We start from the raw sequence: 20,138 nt of genomic DNA, 5'->3' as shown, positions 1-20,138 counted from the left end.
GAGAGAAAGATCCTTGAGAATAGACCTTCTTTGCAGACATTCAGGTGCTGGAGGAGCAAACCTCCCTCAAGATGACTGCATAAATAAATATTGATCCTTCCACATCTCTCAGGACTTGGATGTTTTTGTCTTAGAATGGAATGAAAAGGGGTGTAAGGAACCACCACAGGCTGCCCTGTGCCTCGGAGTGAGAAAGGGTGCAGGAACTGTAAAGCTGCTCTAAACTCCTTTTCAAACATATCCTGAATGGTTACCCAGGTGCACAGGTTTCCAAAAAGCTCCTGAAAACATATCAAAATATTTCCTCTACCAACAAATAGTATTCAGAATAAATCATGAACATCATCACTGCAAAACAAATTACAGATATGGTCATTTCTAACTAATTAAGCCATGACTATTCTCTTTTCTAGCATTTCCTGAGACTTCAGTGATGAGGAGGAAATGTTCTCAGCCAGGATAAACTTTTGGACTCAGGGTGACAGACAGTGACAGCACCAACACACCAAACCCTGCCATTGGCAAGGGGAAGGTGATGGAGATGAACATCAAAGGGCTCTGCTTTCCATCCCTCCAATTCCCACAGCTATTAAACACCAGAGCCAGCGGTGTGAAGACACAGCCCTTCCTGCAGCACTGCTCCCCCTCCCAAACCCATTTCTTTTCCCAGGATAACAGATTCGCAGCACCAGAAGAGCACTAAAACCCAGGGAAGGGTGGGATCCACATCCCCCAGAGCCGAGCCTTACTATGTTCATGAGGGTGAGGACATAGTTCTGGACGTGCTCCTTGCCGTGGAAGCGCACCACGGAGTCATCCACGGCCAGCAGCACCTCGATGTTGTAGTCGTCCTTCCTGGCGTGGCGCCGCTTGCGCTCCGCGTCCCCCAGCCGCTCCGCCATCAGCTCCAGGGAATTTGGGAGCTCGCCCACCTGCACGCCGGGCCCTGGGCAGGAAAAGAGCGAGCATTTGAGGTGACCTGACACCATGGTGATGCTCCATAGAAGCAGGAATTCAGTAGGGAAAGCAGATATGAGATTTAACTCTAACGGGATGTTGAGGTCCAGCTGGTTGCTGGTCCAGCTCGCCCAAGTGGCAGGCGAGGTCTGAATGGCTCTGAATTGTGAAGACCAGCACCAAAAGACATGTTAATGATTGGACTCGAGAACCTTAAAGGTTTTTTCCATACTAAATGATTCTATCAACTGTGAAAAAGTCAAATCGAGGCCACATTTTGTAGAATCATCACAGAATGGTTTGGGTTGGAAGGGACCTTAGAGCTCACCCAGTTCCACCCCCTGCCATGGGCAGGGACACCTTCCACTATCCCAGGCTGCTCCAAGCCCCATCCAGCCTGGCCTTGGACACTTCCAGGGATCCGGGGGCAGCCACAGCTTCTCTGGACAACAACTTCCACTACCTCAATACTCTCACAACACAGGTGATCAAAGCAAGGCTGCGGCACCTCCAGCCCAGCATTCCCTTTCCTTCTTCTTGACTTTAGCAGTTAAACTGAGCCTAAAGCCACAGGGTGAGATATACAAGGGCTCGTGGAAGGAGAAATCCTCTCCCCAGGTGAAATATTTATTACCAATTGCTGGGATAGACTGTATCCCAGCAGCCCCTACCTTCGGGGTGGAGGTCGTGGGGCGGCTCGGCGCCGTCCTGCCGGATGGCCGAGCGCCGATAGACCACGTGGGCCCTGCCGTGCTCCTCTGTGTCCTGCTGGCCCCTCTCCAGGGGCTCGATGAAAAACTCGTTGCTGTCTGTCCGAATCAGGCCAGCCTGGACTCCACAAAGAAACAAGGAAAAGAGGGGAAAAATGGTGTGGGTTTATGTAAGTGATGGGGGACATACACACTCAGTGTGCTCGTTAAAGATTAATGCACAGCACACACAAAGGGGAAAGGCATCCCAAATAATCTTGTTTTGATCCTACTCCATGACACCAGGATGGTTCTAATACCATGTTCATCTATGACAACCCTTAATTTCTTCTGTAGATGGGGAAAAAAAAAGTAAGGAAAAACCAAGCAACAAAAAAAACCCAACCTGGCTGCAATTCAATTTCTGTCCTTATATGGCTACAAAAGTCTGTTCTGCCTCATCTATGAGTTGTGCTCGACCCTGAACTCAGGGATACAAGGCTGAAGGGGCTCCCAAGACACTCCTGAGCCTCCCTGAACCCTCCCCATTCCATTCTTGCGGTGCCTTTAGGATATCTGCCATTTCACTGACATGACGAGCTGCAACAAGAAGAAGGAAAGAGAAACCATTCTCTCTGCCCCACAAAGTACTTGGGAATTAACAGAGGGGAATCCCGTTGGGGCAGAAGCTGGAAAGCATTACAACTCCACCTCCCAAACACAGGGATGATGAATGACAGGGCAAACATTGCTGGTAATGTTGTCCTGGCTACCGACCTGCTCCTAATTAACACCAAGCTCCCATCAAATCCCCCTTACATCAGCCTGAGCGCTCACACCCCGCAGCGCCGGCCGGCTCAGACCTCAGGCAAGGAAAAGGATCACCAGGATTTGGCTTCTCTCCCACGGGCAGCCCCCCCAGCTCGGCATTTTTCCCAGCTCCCTCCATGGCGTGCGCACGCGTTCCTTCCTCCGGCGCTGCCCGCTGCTGAAGGGCTGCCTGGAAAGCACCAGCAGAACATTTGGATCTGTTCTTGGAGCAAAGCCTCCAGCAGCGTGGACCTACTGGAGTGAGTCCTCATAAGGATGTTGGGGTGTTGGAATGGTCCTCATGAAATCAAATCAAATAAAAGTAAAATATATACAGAGATGTATTTTGGACAGAGGCTGGGGCTCTTCCAAACCCGCCTGGTTCTTTGGGTCCCCTTCATGTTCACATCCCATTGGATTCATCAGGCCATGGCCAATCTGGCTCTGTTGGATTCCACCAAATTTCCTGCTCCACTTGGGTTTCATTAACTCCTTAACTCCACTGCAAAGTGGGGTTTTGGCTGGTTTTGTTTTACCTCCTTCCTGAGGAATCCAAGTCCTTGCCTGACACATGTATCTCAGGGTCTTCCCACAGGAGACAAACCAGGGCAGCCAGGGATTGTGCCCCCCACTCTCAGCCAAGGAGATGAAGAACACAGCCAGGTTTAACGAGGGGCACCAGGCAGGGTGGTGGTGATGAGGCAGAGAACAAGGCAGGGAGTTAAACCACCAGTCAGGTTCAGCGATGGCTGGGTGAGGCCATGATGATGGGGCAGAGCACAGAAACATGGAATCCCTTAGGTTGGAAAAGCTCTCCAAGATTATCAAGTTCAACCATTGACCCAGCACTGCCAAGGCCACCACTAAACCACATCCCCAAGTGCCACATTTATACATCTTTTCAATCCCTCCAGGAATAGGGAACACAAGCCTGTGCCCAGGTCTCACAACCCCTTCCATGAAGAAATTCTCCTCATTTCCAGCTCCAAAACATTGCCCTTCATTATGCAATAAGAGAGGAGCAGAAGCAGCCCCTGGCCCAGGAGGAGCTCTTCTGGGACACCACTACCCGCTCCCAGCCCTGCCACGGGGCGTTTCACTCGGGGCCAGGCACCCCAAAGCCGGTTTATGGGTTTAGGGCCAAAGCCGGGACTTGCTGAGTCAGGCAGCTGGAGGAAAGCTGTGCTGGATTAAAAACCTGAAGAGCCTGGTCCCAAGCCACAGCCCACTTGGGTTTGAGCTGCTCTACAGCTCGTGACTAATTATATCTGGCTCAAGGAATAAAGCAGCCCAGACTTTCTCCCATAGGTGGGATGCAGCACGCTGCCGACTCTGGGGATGACCGAGGGTGAAGGGGATAATGCTGGGATTTTGTGTCCATCTGATCAGAGCAGCCCAAGAAATGAAACAGAAGCTGCAGTGGTCACCCTGACATTCACAAAAATAAATTAAAAAACCAAAACAAGCCAAAAAACACCATTGCAAGAGGCATGCACCAACCTGCCTGCTCACAAAGACGAGCAGCTCAGGTTGTATTTCAGCATTTTGGGAGGGTTGTAACAGTAGAGAGGCAGCAGAAAAGGTCAGATGCCCCCAAAAAGTCCCACTCAGCTTCTCTTGGGCTTTTTCCAAGAGTTCAATCCCATCCTCAGTGATCAATTAGCCATATGCTTCCTACCCTTGATTTTAATTTGGTTTAATAATACCAAATCAAATTAAATCTACTGGTGGGACTATTACCACTGCTTTTCCTAACATGAGATGCTGTCTGCAGCTCTCAGTGAAGGTACTTCCCAACTAGAAAATGGCCCTTTAAAGACAATTCCACTGGAAAGAGGGAACACAATACACCAAACTCACTCCTGCCAGCTCACAGAGGGTGAAGTGTCCTCTCCAGCTCTCCTGTGCCTCCCCAGGCTATGGGAGAGATGAACTCCTGCCTCACTAAGGGGGACCTCCCAGACCCTGAGTAAGAAACTCCTCCTCCACTGCTGGGTAAAAAGCTCCAACTCCCACAGGAATTCAGGAAATTCTGACACTTTACCCAGCTGAGATGTGGAAAACTTAATAAAGCTGCTGCACTCGACCAGGGAAGCTATAAGCAGGGGGAAAATCCAGCTGCATGTACAGTATGTATTTTTCCTCTAAGATTCACACATAATTTGGACAAAAAGTCCTAGAAAACCAGGCAGTGTGAACACAGACACCACAGATAACAGCGCTCCCCTTCCATCCAGAGGGCATCAGGCCTGATCCAGAGGTGCTCCATCACTATTTTCATGCCTCTCTGCAGCACAGGCTTTGCAGCCCATCAAACACAACACTTTGCTTTCCTTGACTCCTTTTCCCTGCTCTTTGTGCCAAGGTGAGAGGTTTTTGGGGTGGCTACAGACCAGGCTTTGCCAGCTGACCTGAGCTCAAATGTAGCTCCTGGTGGAGTGAGAACATGAAGACACGCTGGGCACTAATTAATTAACTGGGTTTTCAGCCCAAACAGGGCCTGGTTTGCATCTCACTGCCAGAACCTGGGATTATCACCTGGGAGAAAAGCCCTCATATCCATATAACACCCACACCAGCTGAGGCCAGTGGGATCTATGTGACCAAAGGGACATCTCGCACCCTTTTCCTCCCCAAAATTAACCCTACAGCTCAGGAACTGCAAGGAAAATCCTGGAAGACCAAGCCACCCTTTTTTCAGTGGGGCATCATTTTGAGGGGCTGTTTTTCCCTCTGTTCCCCATTAATTACTGTTCCTGAGGGCTTTTGTGTCCTGCTTATCTGCTGCCACCCATCTGAAGCAAGCCAGGGCCACGGGGATGGAAAACGCTGGCTCTACAGTTTGCAGCACTACGGCAAAATCACCCCAGGGCAAAGCCAGGCACACAAATATGGTGTCTGTGGGTGATAATCCTTCACCCATCCCTGCAAACCAGCAAAGCAGGAAGGAAGCAAGGTCGACCACACGCTGCTGAAGCCGACAGGGAATAATCTGGGATGCCTCCACTGCAGCGAGACGTGTCCGCTGGCGGAGATTCCTGCCTAACGCTACTTTACCAGTCAGGAATTTGGTGGCTTAGATCAGCTTTGAAATTACATTATGGGCCACAGCACCTTCCCACCCTGGTACGAGACACCCCTGCAGAATATGCAAGGCCAGCTTCTCACGCGTGGGTGCCTGCAGGGAACGACAGCCATGGAAAGGTGCCACGGCTTTGGCATCTGGGAAAAGCATCGGCTCGCTTACACGGCTAAATATGGATTTAGGAAAGACTTTGGGTGGACTCTCTTTTTCAAGAGTTGGGTTCAGGTTTTGGGGTTTTTTTCTTCCTCTCCTGCACTCCCCTCCCCTGTTATTTATAATCTCAGTCTCCGTTTACACACGGCCTAATCTCTCTGTGTACACAGCCCTCATCCGCAGCATCCCGGAGCGCTTCCTCTGCCCAGGAAGCGGCAGCCAAGCGCGGCCCCGCGCCTCCCACGTGCGCTATCCCGGGATGCAAAAGCCACAGCCCCCTTCCAAAGGTCATGGACAACTCCCAGCAAAAGTCCACAGCAATTCCAGGGTCCTTGCTCATGGAAGAGTTTCCTCCAGCTCATCAGCAACATTCCTGACCACGTGCATTCCTCCCAGGTGCTCTGCTGCTTCTCAGGTCATCAACATCATCCTCCCATCCCATCCACACCTAGAACCAGGATTCAGTTCCAGTTCTTGCTCTGTTTCCTAAATCAAGCTCTTTTCACTGGTTTTAGGGAATCCTCTTGATCTCCCCACTCCTCCAAAGCTGAGATCCTGAGCAGACTGAAGATGTCAGACTCACTTAAGACAGAGGGCCATACAGCCAGAAAACCCATGGAAAAGAGAAACCGACTGTGATGTTGGATGTATCACAAGGGAGCTGAGCATCTGCTTGTCCCCTCAGCCTCATGTCCTTCACCAGACCAGCTCTGGAAATTCCTGGTGGAAGCCAGGATATGGATTTGTTGGCCACCCAGCAATAAATTTATTGTGGGAAATAGAAAAAAAAATCCTTATCATGGGGGAAAAGCCATTTCTTCCTTTATACGGGCTTAAAAGGGTGGGCTTATCCATGGGTGGCAGGATATGGCTGCATAAATCCACATGGAAAAGCATCCTGTGGTACAAGCTACACCCTAACCCAGCTGGAACGAGGGCAAAAAGAATGACAACCAACAAGGGGTGGAAGGGGCTGCGAGGGGAAAACGTGGGGGTAAAGCCTAGGAAAGCCTGGAAAAGTTAAATTAAAGCCTGCTTGGGATTGACACCAACAATAGAGCGGGCTCTGGGGAAGAAAACTCCCAGAGCTGTGCCACAGCAGGACACAGATCAGCTGCCAATGGCCTCCAGCATCCTTTGGTTCGTGATGCCAAAGGGAATGAGATCTGCCAGGGAACCTGCACGCTCCAAAGCCTGCTCTCTGCTCCAGACTCGGCACTGGCTCTGTAGGAAATGCCTTTAAAGCTGCCAAGCCTGCCCACACTGGCCAGCCCCAGCACGATCCGTGTCCCAGAGAAATGTCTGCAAGTCCACAGCCTCAGCCCATTCCCAAAAGGACGCTTCAAAAGGTGTGGATTACATGCTAAAAAAAATTTAATTCCTGTACGTAGGCGAAATACGTATTTCTAGCTGTGCTGCTCTATCATTTCCGCTTGTACAGTAGCATCAGGCACTGTATAAAAAGAAAGGAATGCCAAATTGTTTGTGCTGGTGGCCAAAATTGGCTTAAGGAGCTCTCAGAATAAAGCAACTAAAAAAGAAATATATAAAAAAAGGGTTTTTTTTTTAAAAAAAGGCACAAAATAAGGCATTTCTTCCAACCCAGCAGTAAGTTTAAGTGGCACCAGGAGAAAACAGCAAACTCTGGCACCTAAAACAAGATTTAATTTGGCTCAAAGGAAATCTGAAGGGCAACGGGCCAAGGGTATTAAAAAATAAGCGCTTCCCCAAGCGTATCAAAGGTAGGGAACCCACAGGCAGAGCAGATGCTGGGGATAATGAGGTAACAGAGCCATTTAAAGGAATTAAAGCGCTGTGGCAGCAAGTTACTGATGCTGAACTGTGCTCAGAAAGCCAAGAGCCTCTGAGCCCCTGAGTGATTAGGGAGAAAAAAAAAGAAAAAGACATCCTTCTGCAAAAAGATGCTTGGTGGGAGCCAGACTGCAGCCAGCAGTGATTTCAGGAGGTGCTCCAGCTCACACAGCATCATTTAAGAGGCAGGAAACACAGCGGAAAAGTTCCTGGAGCAGTCCCAAGGTAAAACACGGGTGGGCAAGGATGGAACAGCATCACCATGAGTGTGGGTCCCTGTCCCAGAGGCTGGGCACAGCCCATGGAGGCAACAGCATCTGGGCAGGAGGCACTTCAGGCACAGGGCTGGCAAGTTTTCCAAGCCTTTTAAATAAATACTGGTGCATGGACCACCCTGATGGAGCAGGCAGGTAACACCCAGAGGAAAGGGGACCTGCTGCTGTCAAGGCCTAAGGGGCAACATATGGCACAGACACCTAAAGCATCACCAAAAAATCAGATTTCAGGACACCAGGATTCATCTCTTAAGAGGAAAGGGCACCAAAACACAGGCAGCACACACAAAGCACCTGGGGTGGTTCTGCATGGGAGGCATTTAGGGAAGTGACAATTTTATGCTTTGTTTCTTTACATTGTCAGCGAGAAGAAAATGTTGTGAGAAGAGAAGTATTCTGAAGGTTTTGTTCTGATTTTTATTACTCTTTCTTTTAGTTCCTGTTAATAATTTCTTCTTTATACTCTAAAAAAGTTTCGAGCTTACTTTACCTTTCTCCTAATCCTACCTCACAGGCAAAAAGGTAAGCACACCAGTGATTATCCAGCACTAAAGCCCACCACATCCATTAGCACACTAACCAGAAAATCTCGAAATTAACGAACCAAAACCACTACAGCACCCCACCAGCCCCCAGCTTACCAGCCCATCGCAGTTGCTGATGGCCACGGCAGCTCCGGGCATCCCGGAGATGTCACCGGTGAAAAGGCACCGCTGCTGGAGGGGTTCCCGGAAAAGCACCTCGAAATCCTCCTGCCACTCCGCCACGGCTCCCGGCGGCACCAGCCGGCGGTTGGGGCTCAGCCGGAGGTGCAGCTCCTTCCCAAAAACCGTGACGTTGAAATAGAGCAGGCGGCGCTGGGGGGGCTCCTCCGGGGGGCTGCGGGGGACGCGGCGGGACCGGGACCGGGCCGGGGCCGGGGCCGGGGCCGGGGCCGGGGCCGGGCTGGGCCGGGGCCGGGGCACAGGCGGGCTGGCCGAGCCCCGCCGCCGCCTCGCCGGACACCACGTGCGACAGGAAGCGGCCCCGGCAGTCGGTGCTGAAGGGGACGATCACTCCATACTCGCTGAGTTTGCCGGACAGCAGGAGCTCTGCGGGGACAGCGGCGAGGCAAAGGGGCCGTGGGCACGCACGGAGCATCCCGCCGGGACCGCGGGGGCCACCCCAGCCGGGGGAGCCTTTCGGAGCCCGACGAACCCCACAGCAGCTTTTCCGTCCCGAGCCAGCTCCGCTTTGTAGTTTTAAGCGGGTGCGTCCAGCGTAGCAGAAGGAACTCGGGCTGACGTCCCCTCGCACGCCAAGCACGCCAACTATTTCTCGCCCAGCCTCCATCTCCCCCAAATCCCATTGAAACCTCGGCCCCCAGCAGCGGGTTCCCGCTCCCTTCTCCCCATCCCGCAGCCACCTGTCAGCCCCCCAGCCCCCCGGGGCAGCGGCCGTACCTGGGGCGCTGCCGGCGGCCAGGCAGCCGTGCAGGGGGACGAGGCAGGAGAGCACCAGCCGCAGATAATCCATTTGGGGCCGGCGGCGGGATGCGGGGCCGGCGGGATGCGGGATGCGGGGCGGGCGGCGCCCGGCGACCGCCTCCCCCCGCCGCCGCCGCCGCCGCCGCCGCCGGGGCCACCGGCGCTCCCGCCGCCGCCGCCGCCGCTTCTGCCGCCTCCCGGGCGGCGTGGGGCGGGCCGGGGGCCGGGTCTGCTGGGCCAGGGGGTGGGAGGTCGGGTTCGTTTTAATTTAATTTCTTTGAATTTTTAAAATTGTTTTTAAAACATAGTTTTCTTATTAAAGACGCGGAGCGGGGGGGTGTGTTGGGGGAGTGGGGTGTGGGGGGGAAAGTTCTCGCGTTGCCTGTGGATCGTTCTTTTCTTGGAGATTTAAAAAAAAAAAAAAAAAAAAAAAAGAAAAAAAAAAGCCTTTTCGGGCAGCCCTCCCTCCTTTTCCTTTCCTCCCTCCCACCATCCCGCCTCCCCATCCCTCCCCGCCCCGCGGCCGCCCGGCTCCAGCGCTGCCCGAACAAAGGCGAGACGCGCCGGGAGCCGGGGAGCGCCCCCGGCTCTGCCCCTGTCCCCCGGTCCCACCCCCGGCCCCTCGCTGCAGCGGGACCCCGCACGGAGGGGATGCTCCACAGGGAGAGCCAAATCGTCCCCCAGCTCAGGGCGCTGCCGCCGCGTGAGCTGGAGGTAAACATCCCGTTTGGAAACAGCTGGGATGTCTTCCAGATGTGGAAACATGCCTGACAGAGAAACTGAAGATGCCCCATCCCTGGAAGTGTCCAAGGCCAGGTTAGATGGGGCTTGGAGCAACCTGGGGTAGTGGAAGGTGTCCCTGGCCATGGCAGGGGGTTGAAAAGCAATGAGTTTTAAGGTTCTTTCCAACCCAAACCATTCCATGATCCCATTTAATTTTTCTTTCTTCCCTGTCCTCCTGTTTTTGGGAGGAAACAGTCAGAAGGAGATGCTGGCCTTGCTCCTGGATGCCCTCTTGCTGGCTCTCCAAGGAAAACCCACACTCCTTGGGTTTTCCAAAGGGCATCACCACAGCTCCAGAGCTGGGACCCCACAGTTCAATATGTGCCGTGGTTCCTCAGGCTCCTCCTCCTCACCACCCTGACAAGGGGCAAATAAACCCACTACTCCCCTAAAAAACCTCAGCAGAACTCAACAAACCCAGCACTGTGCTAAAAGGGCTTCCCACATCATGGAACCATGGAATGGTTTGGGTTGGATCATCTTGCTCCACCCCTTTGCCAGGCAGGGGCACCTTCCACTATCCCAGGTTGCTCCAAGCCCTGTCCAGCCTGGCCCTGGACACTTCCAGGGATCCAGGGGCATCCATCAGCACAGAGCAACAAACCTCCTGGCACTGTTTCCATTTGCTGTGTCCAGCTAATTTTTTCTTCTGGACAGGGCTCCAGAAGGGAGGGGGCTGTGCTGAACACCAGTAACACCATTTGTGCTGCTTGTGCTGGGATGTTACTGCCATGGGGCCAGTGGCTCTTGGGGTTTCACTGAGCAACCCAAAACCTTTCCCAAGAGGTGATTCCTGCCTTGAGGAACTTGCCATCCAAGCTGCCACACAGGCCAGAGCACAAGGGAAAAGGCAAGCAGGGAAAACAACGTGCCAGCCTGCAAGCTTCCCGTCAGGAATTGGGATTCTGGGTTTGGATTTCCTTGGTAGGACCTCAGCTGGAGCTTGGCTCCCAACCCATCAGCACAGCAATGCCCAGAATGGTAGGAAAGGATCAGCATTTGGGAAAATGCCCTGCTTTACCTCCCTTGCAGGTGTGGGTGGATGGTGGGGCTGCTGGGTGCCAGGAGGAGGATCCAGAGGTGGAGATGGGGAACCCCTTGGAGATGCTCCTGCTGCAGCCATTTCTGGTGAGGCACCACTCTCCTGTGTTCTGCTGCCAGAGCATCCCTCTAGAGGAGGGGGGAGAGCCTTGCTTTCCAGCTGGGTAACTGGGTTGGGTTTTGGGGCAAAGAGGAGAAGCTGAGGCTGCAGTGATCAAAATCCAATCCAAAATTCCCTGTAGCTAAAGCCACGGGATTCCCCCAAAGGGAGAGAGGAATACACTTACTTTGAGTAGAGAATTTCAAGCTGGAAGAAAACCAGATTTTAATTCCCACTCTAAGTCTTTTCATGCTTCTGTTGCTTTGTGCAATCTATAATTAAAGAGGAGAAATGATCTGCAAGAGATTCTTTGCAGAAGAGATAGAAAAAGAATTTGTGCTCCGAGCATTTCGGATGTTTTGGAAGATACGCACCCGCTGGAGCATCAAAGCTGGAATGAACCCTTAGTTTGGCTGAATAGATTTATGAGGAAACATGCAATAAAAGGCATGCTTTACTTGTGAAGAACAGCTCTGGAAAGCATCATTTAATTACTGTTTTTCAGAGGCAAAAAACTATTTCTTCATCCACAAGGTCTGTGAATTCATCCAGTCCCTCTAGACCTTTATGCTTGCCCTGATGTTACCAAATCTCTGGCTTTGGCAGCAAAAGCTTGGCTGAATGACAATGGCAAGGACTTGACACACAGCTTGCCTCATTTATTACCTTCTAAAGGTAATAATTAAACATGCTTGGGTACCTGTGACATGCTGGACCTGGTGAAAAGACAATTTCCAAGGGGATCTCGTGGGCTCCCAGATGACAAGACGTTCATTTGTCACCCACACAGTAACACTAAGTGGTGGCCTTATCTGCCTGAAATATTCATATAATAATATTAGTGTGGATTTTGGTGTTATCTCTATCAATACACCATCATTTAAGTCAGAAAAATTCGTTTATTCCAGCCTTTTTCTTCCCAGTTCTTGTCATAGAGGATGAAAAGAGAAGCAGCAAGGCAACTTCCCCTTGTCCTTTCCTTCTGCTTTGGCTCCTCCATTCTCCTCTTTGTCTCCTGGCTTTGCCTTTCCCAGCCTTTAACTCTGTCCCACCCTTCTCCTTGACTTTAGGCTGAACCTTTTCCTTTCCATTTTGGAGTCCAAATGGCTCCTTTTCCTGTTTTTCCCCTCCTTGGGTGCTATTTTATCTCGTGCCCCCATTTCCTCCATGGATAATGGACTCTGGAATCCCTTATGACTCAAGGCTTCCCTCTGCAGCCTGGAGATTTACCAGTGACATGGGTTTGGGGACTTTCCCATTATTTAGGTGACCTCTAGGCCTGGGGAGGAGCAGGTTTTCCTTCCAGCTTCCAGAGAAGAAAGCTGACAACAGCTGCTGTTTCCAAAACCCCAAATTGGGCTCCTTTTCCTGCAGGAAGCTCCAGCCAGTATTCCCAAAGCCTGATTTTCATCTGGCAGTGCCATTTTCTGGCCATCCTGGAGTGCTGCAGTGTCCAAGCCCTGCATGTCCCACCAGGTACCACTCAGAGACAGTGCCCAGGTGAAATGTCCCAAATCCCCTCCACCAGCAGTAGATGCAGCTATTGGCCCCCAAATACAATTAATCTTGATTTTGAGGGCTGGAAAAACCTTCACAAAAGGCTGGAAGGATTTCTTAAAAATCAAACAAACCAAAAACAAACAAACAAACAAAAAAACAACAAAAAAAAACCAAAACAAACAAAAAAACCCCAAAACCTAACAAACCCACTTAATTGGGTCTATTTTTGTGCCTTTATGAGCACTGATTGCTTTGCTCAGTCGTGCAAACCTCCTGGAGGGAAGGGAATTAGGGCTAATAAAATCATATCACTCCCCATCAATTACCTAAACTGGCTTTTCTGCCTATAATATCGTGAGTTTGGGAGCCAGGAGCTGGGGGTGTACCAGAGTGAGAAGACAGGGCTGTATTTCCAGCTCTAGCTCACCACATGTCTTCTTCCCAGAGATTTCAACCTTCTGTTTGTTAATCCAAAAGGCTCTGGAACAGCTGCCCCTGCGCTCAGGTTGCGCAACCACCTCCTCGCCACGGGTTGATTTCTGGCAAAAAGTGGTCAAATCACCAAAAAACAAAAAAAAATTAAAGGAGAAGAAGGGGAAAAGAGTGTTTTGCAGCTGTTTGTGTTAGTCTGAGGTTTTAAAAGCAGCTGGAAGAAGGAAGAAGCACTGGGAGGGATGGCTCAGCATCCTTGGCACAGGTAAGATGGGCAGGGGGCACAGCCAGGGATTTTACCTGATGCTAATCCCCACCCAGGTGCAACACATCGATCATTGTCACTGCTAGAGATGAAGGGATGGGACTATTTTCAGGCTCAGAAGGATTTATTGCTCAGATAAACATCAGTCTCAGAGGCTGTGAGGTTTTAGAGGAGCAAGCACTCGGCCATAGCTCAAAGTAGTCACAAGTTCTTTGTTACAAGGCAATATAGAGCTTTCTACACCAATGGATAGGTGCCACAAGATTCATTTTGCTTTTCCAACCTATCACTTTTACTAACTTCTACTGCACTGTGGATATTTTTATCTAATGGGCTTCTAACTCACATGCACACTCATGCTTCCATTATAACTTCTAAACTCTCCGTTTATTCCATGCAACCACAGCCCTACATTATAAACCCTTCACCACCTTATCAATACAGTTTTCTATATTATAAACCCTTCACCATCTTATCAATGCAGTTTTCTACATTATAAACCCTTCACCATTTTATCAGGGCAGTTTCTCACTTAAGGCATATTCTTACTTACAACTACAGAAACCTAAGTTTATGGTTTTTCTGCTTAATATCTGTGTATTGTATTTTTACATCAATCCAAGCTTCTCCCAAGGCTGCAGATCAAACCCTCCAGTGTCTGTGGAAGTTTCTGTTTCCCCGATTCCCACTCGCATCCCCGCTCAGAGCAAGGCATTGTTTGCTGGGGGAAGCATCCCAAACGCACCATGCGGGGACCGGGAGCCCCAGCAGGCTCCAATCGCACCCTGCCCTGCGGAGGGAGGGAGGGATGGAAGCCGGAGCACGGCGGGCTGCGGGTGAGCGAGCATGACCTCATCCCTCAGCCACGCCGAGCTGCCCCGGGATTAGAGCAGGGAGCAGCCGCTGCTGCAGCACCGGGGCAGGAGGGGAGCGAAAACCCCCTGAGCATCCTCCCCTCCCTCTCCACAGCTGCCCCTGCCCGGAAAACCCTCCTTTCCCAGGATTTCAGCTCTTTGCGGGGGGGTTTTTAGGAGTGCAAGAGCTCGAAGGGGAGTCACAAAGGTGTTGTGCTGGTCCAGGAGAGGAGCAGGAGAAGCAGGAGCCCGGATTTTGGAGGCAGGCAGGGAGGGAGGGAGCTGACAGACACATCATCTGGTCTCCGGCTGCCCCGAGGCACGATCATTCCTGGCAGATCTCTCCCTAATCCCTACTTTAAGACCTCCAAAGATGGAGGGAGCCTCCACAAGCCAACATTTCTTTCTTTTTTTTTTTTTTTTTTTTTTTTTGGCCATGTCTTGCTTTTCTTATCCTGGAAAGTTTTTCCCCCTGGTTAATCTGTTTATCTGCAAGTTTGGCCTGGGTAAAACACTAATTCTGATATATCCTGCCACCAAACTCTTCCTGCCAGCCTGCCAAAGATTCTGGATGCTGTCACAAAACCAAGTGACAATGGCAGCCACTGGCAAAGCTCTTCCACAAGGCCCCAAACCCACTGGAATCAGCACAACACTTTAAAGGTGAGGCTTCACTGGAGCTGGAAAATGAAGGATTTAGCACACAATGCTGTGGATTTCTGAGAGGACCCAAGTTCCTTTTTCCAGGACCCAGATGAGAGAGCTGGGTGTGCCAAGCAGCTGATCCAGCCAGGGTGGGAAACCATCCCTTCCAACCCTCTCCCCATGGCCAGCTGCTCTGCATCCCACATCCCCAAAATCTGCCATCCTCCCTGCTTCCCCAGTGAGCCCAGCATCCCACAGCTGAGACATGAGGCCATTGCACTACAGCCAAACCCCTGGAAGCAATGGGACAGCAAAGATGACACCGAGTTACCACAGGAGATAGCAAGAGTGACAGCAAGAAACCTCTGGAGAGGAGCAAACTCCTGTTTAGGCACATTATGGAGGGAACAGAGCTCAAATCTTACCAAGGCTCATCTTCTGATGGCACCTAGGCAGTGTTTTTTGGGATCAGAGCCCTGTGTTCAGCCCAATGCAGACAGAAGCATCTTTCCCTCATCCCACCAAACTGCATCGCGCCGCACCTCCGAGCATCGCTTCTCCCCAGCTACAGCTGCATCTGCAAATTCCTGCCAGATGTTTGCCTTGGCAGCCCTGCTGGGAGGTTTTCTAGGGGCTGGGAGTCCCCCCTCACTGCCTTGCCCACCCAGGGATGAGCAGACAAGCTCAGGAACCCAAACTGTAAAGTTGGAAAAGGGATAAATGAGCCAGAAAGTGGAAGCCGACGCCGGTCCTGGCTGAGCTGCGAGTTAAGGGATGGTGAAACAAGGTCAGTGAGATTTATACTGACAGCCTTGGATGGCTTCCAGCCCCTACTGTCAGCAGCAGAGCCTTGGAAAAGAGGAGGGAAAAACTTGCTCTCCTTCTAGGAACCGCGCCGCAGGGAGAGCTGCGCCGGCGTGGCCGCGTCCCCACCGTGGGGAAGCAGAAAATAACCCCAAAATCTCTGTTTTTCTAAGCACAGCTGCAGCAGATGCTGAGCTCCAGGTCAGCAGCACTGAGGTGGTCACTGGGGTGAGGGGCTCCTGCTGCCATGGGTGGGAAGCCCATGGAACCCTCCTTGCCAAAAGCACAGAGCCTGGAAGCTCCCTGGTGGCCGTGGCATCCAAGGGAAACGTTATTGTATTTGTGGCAGGAAGGAATGATGAATCTGATTTCAAGTTCTCAGAAGGATAATTTCTTATTTTATGATACTATATTATATTAAAGAATGCTAGACTGAACTATACTAAAGAACACAGAAAGGATACTTACAGAAGGCTAAAAAGATAATAATGAAAACTCCTGCCTCTCTCCACAGTCCCAACACAGATGATTGGCCAATAAGTCCAAATAATTCACACCAGAACCCAATGAAACAACCACCTGTCGGATAAACAATCTCCAAACACATTCCAGCTGAGCACAACACAGGAGAAGAAAATGAGATAATTATTGTTTTCTTTTTTCTCTGAGGCTTCTCAGCTTCCCAGGAGAAAAATCCTGGGCGAAGGGATTTTTCAGAAAATGTGAACGTGACAAAATGTGTGCACCCTATCCATGGGATCCTGCAGGGTGTCAAAGCCTCTCTTTAGGACCAAAGTCCCACTGGCATCCCTTCAGCTCTGGGGCTTGGCACAGCCTGGCACCTGGGATTCATCCATCCCTGCTCCCTCGGCATTCCCAGCCCTTCCCTTTCTCTTCCCCCTGCTGATGCTCAGTACAAACTAGGTTAACCTTGCCCAGCATCTCCCCCAGAACAGCCTTTCCCTCTCCACACATTGACCACCTCATTAATTTTTTATCATCTTCCTGCTAAAATTAAGCTTACTGCCATGTAAACCCCAAATCCTTCTTCTTTTTTTTCTTTTCCTTTTTGACCTCTTAAATCGAACTTCTGAGCATTTCCCAGTCCCCAGGGCCTTGCTCATCCCCTCAACCCACAGATATTTTTCCAGCATGACCCCCACCAGCCAGAGAGTGCTTTCACTGAGCCCCATCTCCTCTTTTAGCTCGAGCTGGGGAAAATTAATTTTTCATTTGCTTGGGGCCAGAAGCACCCTGAGGTGGTGGAGGGCTGGAAAACAGCTGCTTTTTTTTCCCTTCCCCTGCAATATTCATGTCAGAAAAGTGAGAAATAGAAGGAGAAAGTCATTCCAAGCCTGGGATCCGTGGTTTCTGCACATTTTGCTGCAATAAAAAAAGCCAAGGCTGATTCTTTGCATGATGTCCGTAGGTTTTGGAGCTTTGGAAATCCTCCCCTTGCTGCCACCCTCTGCACAGGTCAGCACTGCCACAGCTCTTCTGGGTTTTTAGCCAAAAATCCCACTTCTCTGCACCATCCCCTTTCAGCCCATGATTTATTCCTGCCCCTGCTCCCCAGAACAGGGGCTTGGCCATGCCCAGGGGTCCAGTGGAGCTGGGAGGGTGAAAACGGGGGGAAAAAGGGAATTTCTGGTGCTTGGAGGTCTGGTATTGTGCCTGGATGGCTTTTATTTTTAGTTTTTCAAGCCCTGGCTCTGCAAAAGCATCTTAATTACTATTCTTCAGCTGTAAGAATGAAACCCAGATGTGCTCCCTTTGCAGAGGTTTCATCGGGGGGTTCTGCCGGAGGGGGACATCCCAGCAAGGAAAACATGGAAATTATTATTATTATTAATATTATTTCAAGAGCTCTCATGTCCAGAGCTATTTGTGGTGGCCCCAAGCCAGCACATGCCTCTTCCCTGCTGCTGTAAATAGAAATTATATCACCCCCAGCCCCAAACAGCCTCAATTTTCACCAAAATTAAAGGGAAACACTCCTGAGCTGGGCCTTGAAAAGCTGATGGCTGTGGGACTTGGGTGCAGTTGGCAGAGCTGCCACAGCTGGGCAGAAAAACAGGAAAAAATGGGATTTTTGTTGGGAAAAACACAGCCCTGAAGCTGCAGTGATTTGGCTGGGGCTGTGGCAGGTTTCCCCTTGCAGCCCCACGTGCCAGTGGAATATTGGCTCCTCGGCACATTTTCCCTTTTGGATGGATAAAAAACACAAAGACACGTGAAGTTCAGCTTCCAGGGATTGCTACTCACCCCTGAGAGGAGGAGGAGGAGGAGGAATAAAATCCCTGGCTGAGGTCAGAGCAGCCCTGTTCCTTTTGCCTCTGTGAAGCCCAAGGTCCCTTTGCCAGGGCCCCTGTCTGATGCAAAGATGCAGGAAGGGAGAATCTGGCCAAGAGCAGCTGCATTTTTGTACTTTAAATAAAATTAAGAATCAGAAAATTATAATAAAATTTAAAATTATAAATAAAAAATAAAATAAATTAAATAAATTAAAACTTTAAAATAAATAAAAATAAATAAAAATAACATAAATAAAATAAATAAAAATAACATAAATAAAATAAATAAGACTTAAAAATAAAACAAATAACATAAATAAAAATTAAAAGTAAAATAAATAAAAATAACATAAAAACTTTAAAATAAAATTAAAAAGACTTAAAAATAAAATAAATAACATAAATAAAAATGTTTAAAATAAAATAAATAAAAATAACATAAATAAAAATTAAAAGTAAAATAAATAAAAATAACATAAATAAAAACTTAATAAAATAAATAAAACCTTAAAAATAAAATAAATAATATAAATAAAAATTTTAAATAAAATAAATAAAAATAACATATAAATAAATAATAAAAATAAAATAATAAACTAATTAAACGTTTTTAAAATAAAATTTTTAAAAAATTATAGTCTGGAAAAAATGTGATCTCCCAGGCCCATTTATTTGGGGAGAATTTCACAGAGAGGTGGTGGGGTTGGGATAAAGTTTCTTGCCACCTTGTCACCACCCACACAGAGGATTTTTATATTTATTTCTTATCTCTATTATTGTTCTCCCAGGAAAAAAAAAAAAAAAAAGATTTCTGGCAGAAAGCTTTGCTTTCTCTGGAAGGAGGCAGCCTTCCAGCCAAGGGTACACGTGGTGCAAAGCTCCACTGACATTTTCCTCCCACCAAGCAAGCTCCACCCAAAGGCAAAGGCTGAGCAGTGAGGAAGAACCTCTGTACCCACCTCCTCACAGGGGAAAGAAATATGGGGATGCTTCCAGTTCCAAGGCAGGTTTTGACCTGGAATACCCCATGGATTGAGTCACAGGGGTTTTAATCTATTCCAAAAAGCTTTTCTTCTATTTTTTGGGGAAGTATTTATATTAAAATAGGTTTTAATAGGGATTTAAAAGAGAGGTTTTGTCCCTGTATGAATAGCAAACACCATTCAGCCAATGGTTACAGGTTAATCGTGCCTCAATTTATAAAATGTTTTAATTACACCCTCAAACATGACCTTTGCTATGGGACAAGAACATGAGTGCAGCACATCTGCTGCAGAGAAAATCCTGGAAAGGACACGACAGCACAGCCCAAACCCTCAGGGATGGGGAAGGCAAGCAGAAGCATTAATAATCCATTAATTAATTATCCATGTCAAATATAATCTCATTAGGCAGCAGCACAGCTACAAACAGCCCCATTGCCACGTTACCCCCACAGTGCAGCCAGAAAAAAAGGGGGAAAAAGCCATTAAAACCCTCACTGCTTTCATGCCAACGCAGCCAGGCTCCCAAAGTGGCCCAAAAATCCTCTGTGATGGTGACCGAGGCTGTGCTGGTGTGGAGGAAGGAGCATCCCCTCCTTTGCTCTGTGCTCAAGGCTTCCTGAGCAGCAAGGGGGGAACTCAAAGGAAATTTGGGGGAGGGTAGAAATGCCCCTGGCCTGGGTTTGAGCTCCCAGGGAGGGGCTCAGGGCAGGTCCCACCCTGGGACAATTTGTCCTCACTGCCCTTGAGGCTGCAGCATCCTGGGGAAATGATGTGGGGCAGCCTGGAGCCCGTGGGCAAGGCTCCTCTGGCAATATATACAAATATTATTTGAATAAAGTCTCTCTCCTCCTCTGTGTCACAGGTGCAAGAGGCACTGACACCATTTATTCAGGCAGCTGTGGGCCCCCTTTCAGTGCTCTCCACATTTCACCTCTTCTGAGCTCCAGCAGCACCAATGCCACAAATAACTTTTTCCATAGGTGGAATAAGGGGTAGATTTGGGGTTTTTTTTAAGGCATATTCAGAGTTTCCATGACCCACCCCAGCCTGTGAGTGCAACCAAGAGTGCAGTGGGGCGATTTTGGGCAGTGCTGGGGCTTCCCTTTGGCTGCAGCACAGAGCCTGGCTCTTCCCCACTTCCCTGGGAGCCTGCAGGTTTGGGGAAAAGGGGACAAAACAAAGCCCCA

General features: G+C 49.7%; 1 protein-coding gene across 1 annotated transcript in view; it reads right to left on the bottom strand.

The window, feature by feature from the left end:
* Positions 1–9,306, bottom strand: part of ADAMTS14 (ADAM metallopeptidase with thrombospondin type 1 motif 14) — a 31,581-nt gene extending 22,275 nt beyond the window's left edge. The window contains exons 1-5 of the mRNA XM_054515674.1: positions 9,224–9,306; positions 8,727–8,872; positions 8,423–8,677; positions 1,629–1,785; positions 750–946 (exon numbers count right to left, since the gene is read on the bottom strand). Of these exons, the coding sequence (XP_054371649.1) occupies positions 750–946; positions 1,629–1,785; positions 8,423–8,677; positions 8,727–8,872; positions 9,224–9,296 (828 nt within the window). The 5' untranslated portion in view covers positions 9,297–9,306. The remainder of the gene's footprint in view (positions 1–749; positions 947–1,628; positions 1,786–8,422; positions 8,678–8,726; positions 8,873–9,223) is intronic.
* Positions 9,307–20,138: the final 10,832 nt, after the last annotated feature.

Source organism: Molothrus ater, chromosome 8, assembly GCF_012460135.2.
Source record: "Molothrus ater isolate BHLD 08-10-18 breed brown headed cowbird chromosome 8, BPBGC_Mater_1.1, whole genome shotgun sequence".
Classification (NCBI taxonomy): domain Eukaryota; kingdom Metazoa; phylum Chordata; class Aves; order Passeriformes; family Icteridae; genus Molothrus; species Molothrus ater.
The sequence above is the reverse complement of the archived record's forward strand: the minus strand, read 5'-3'. Positions and strand labels throughout refer to the sequence as shown.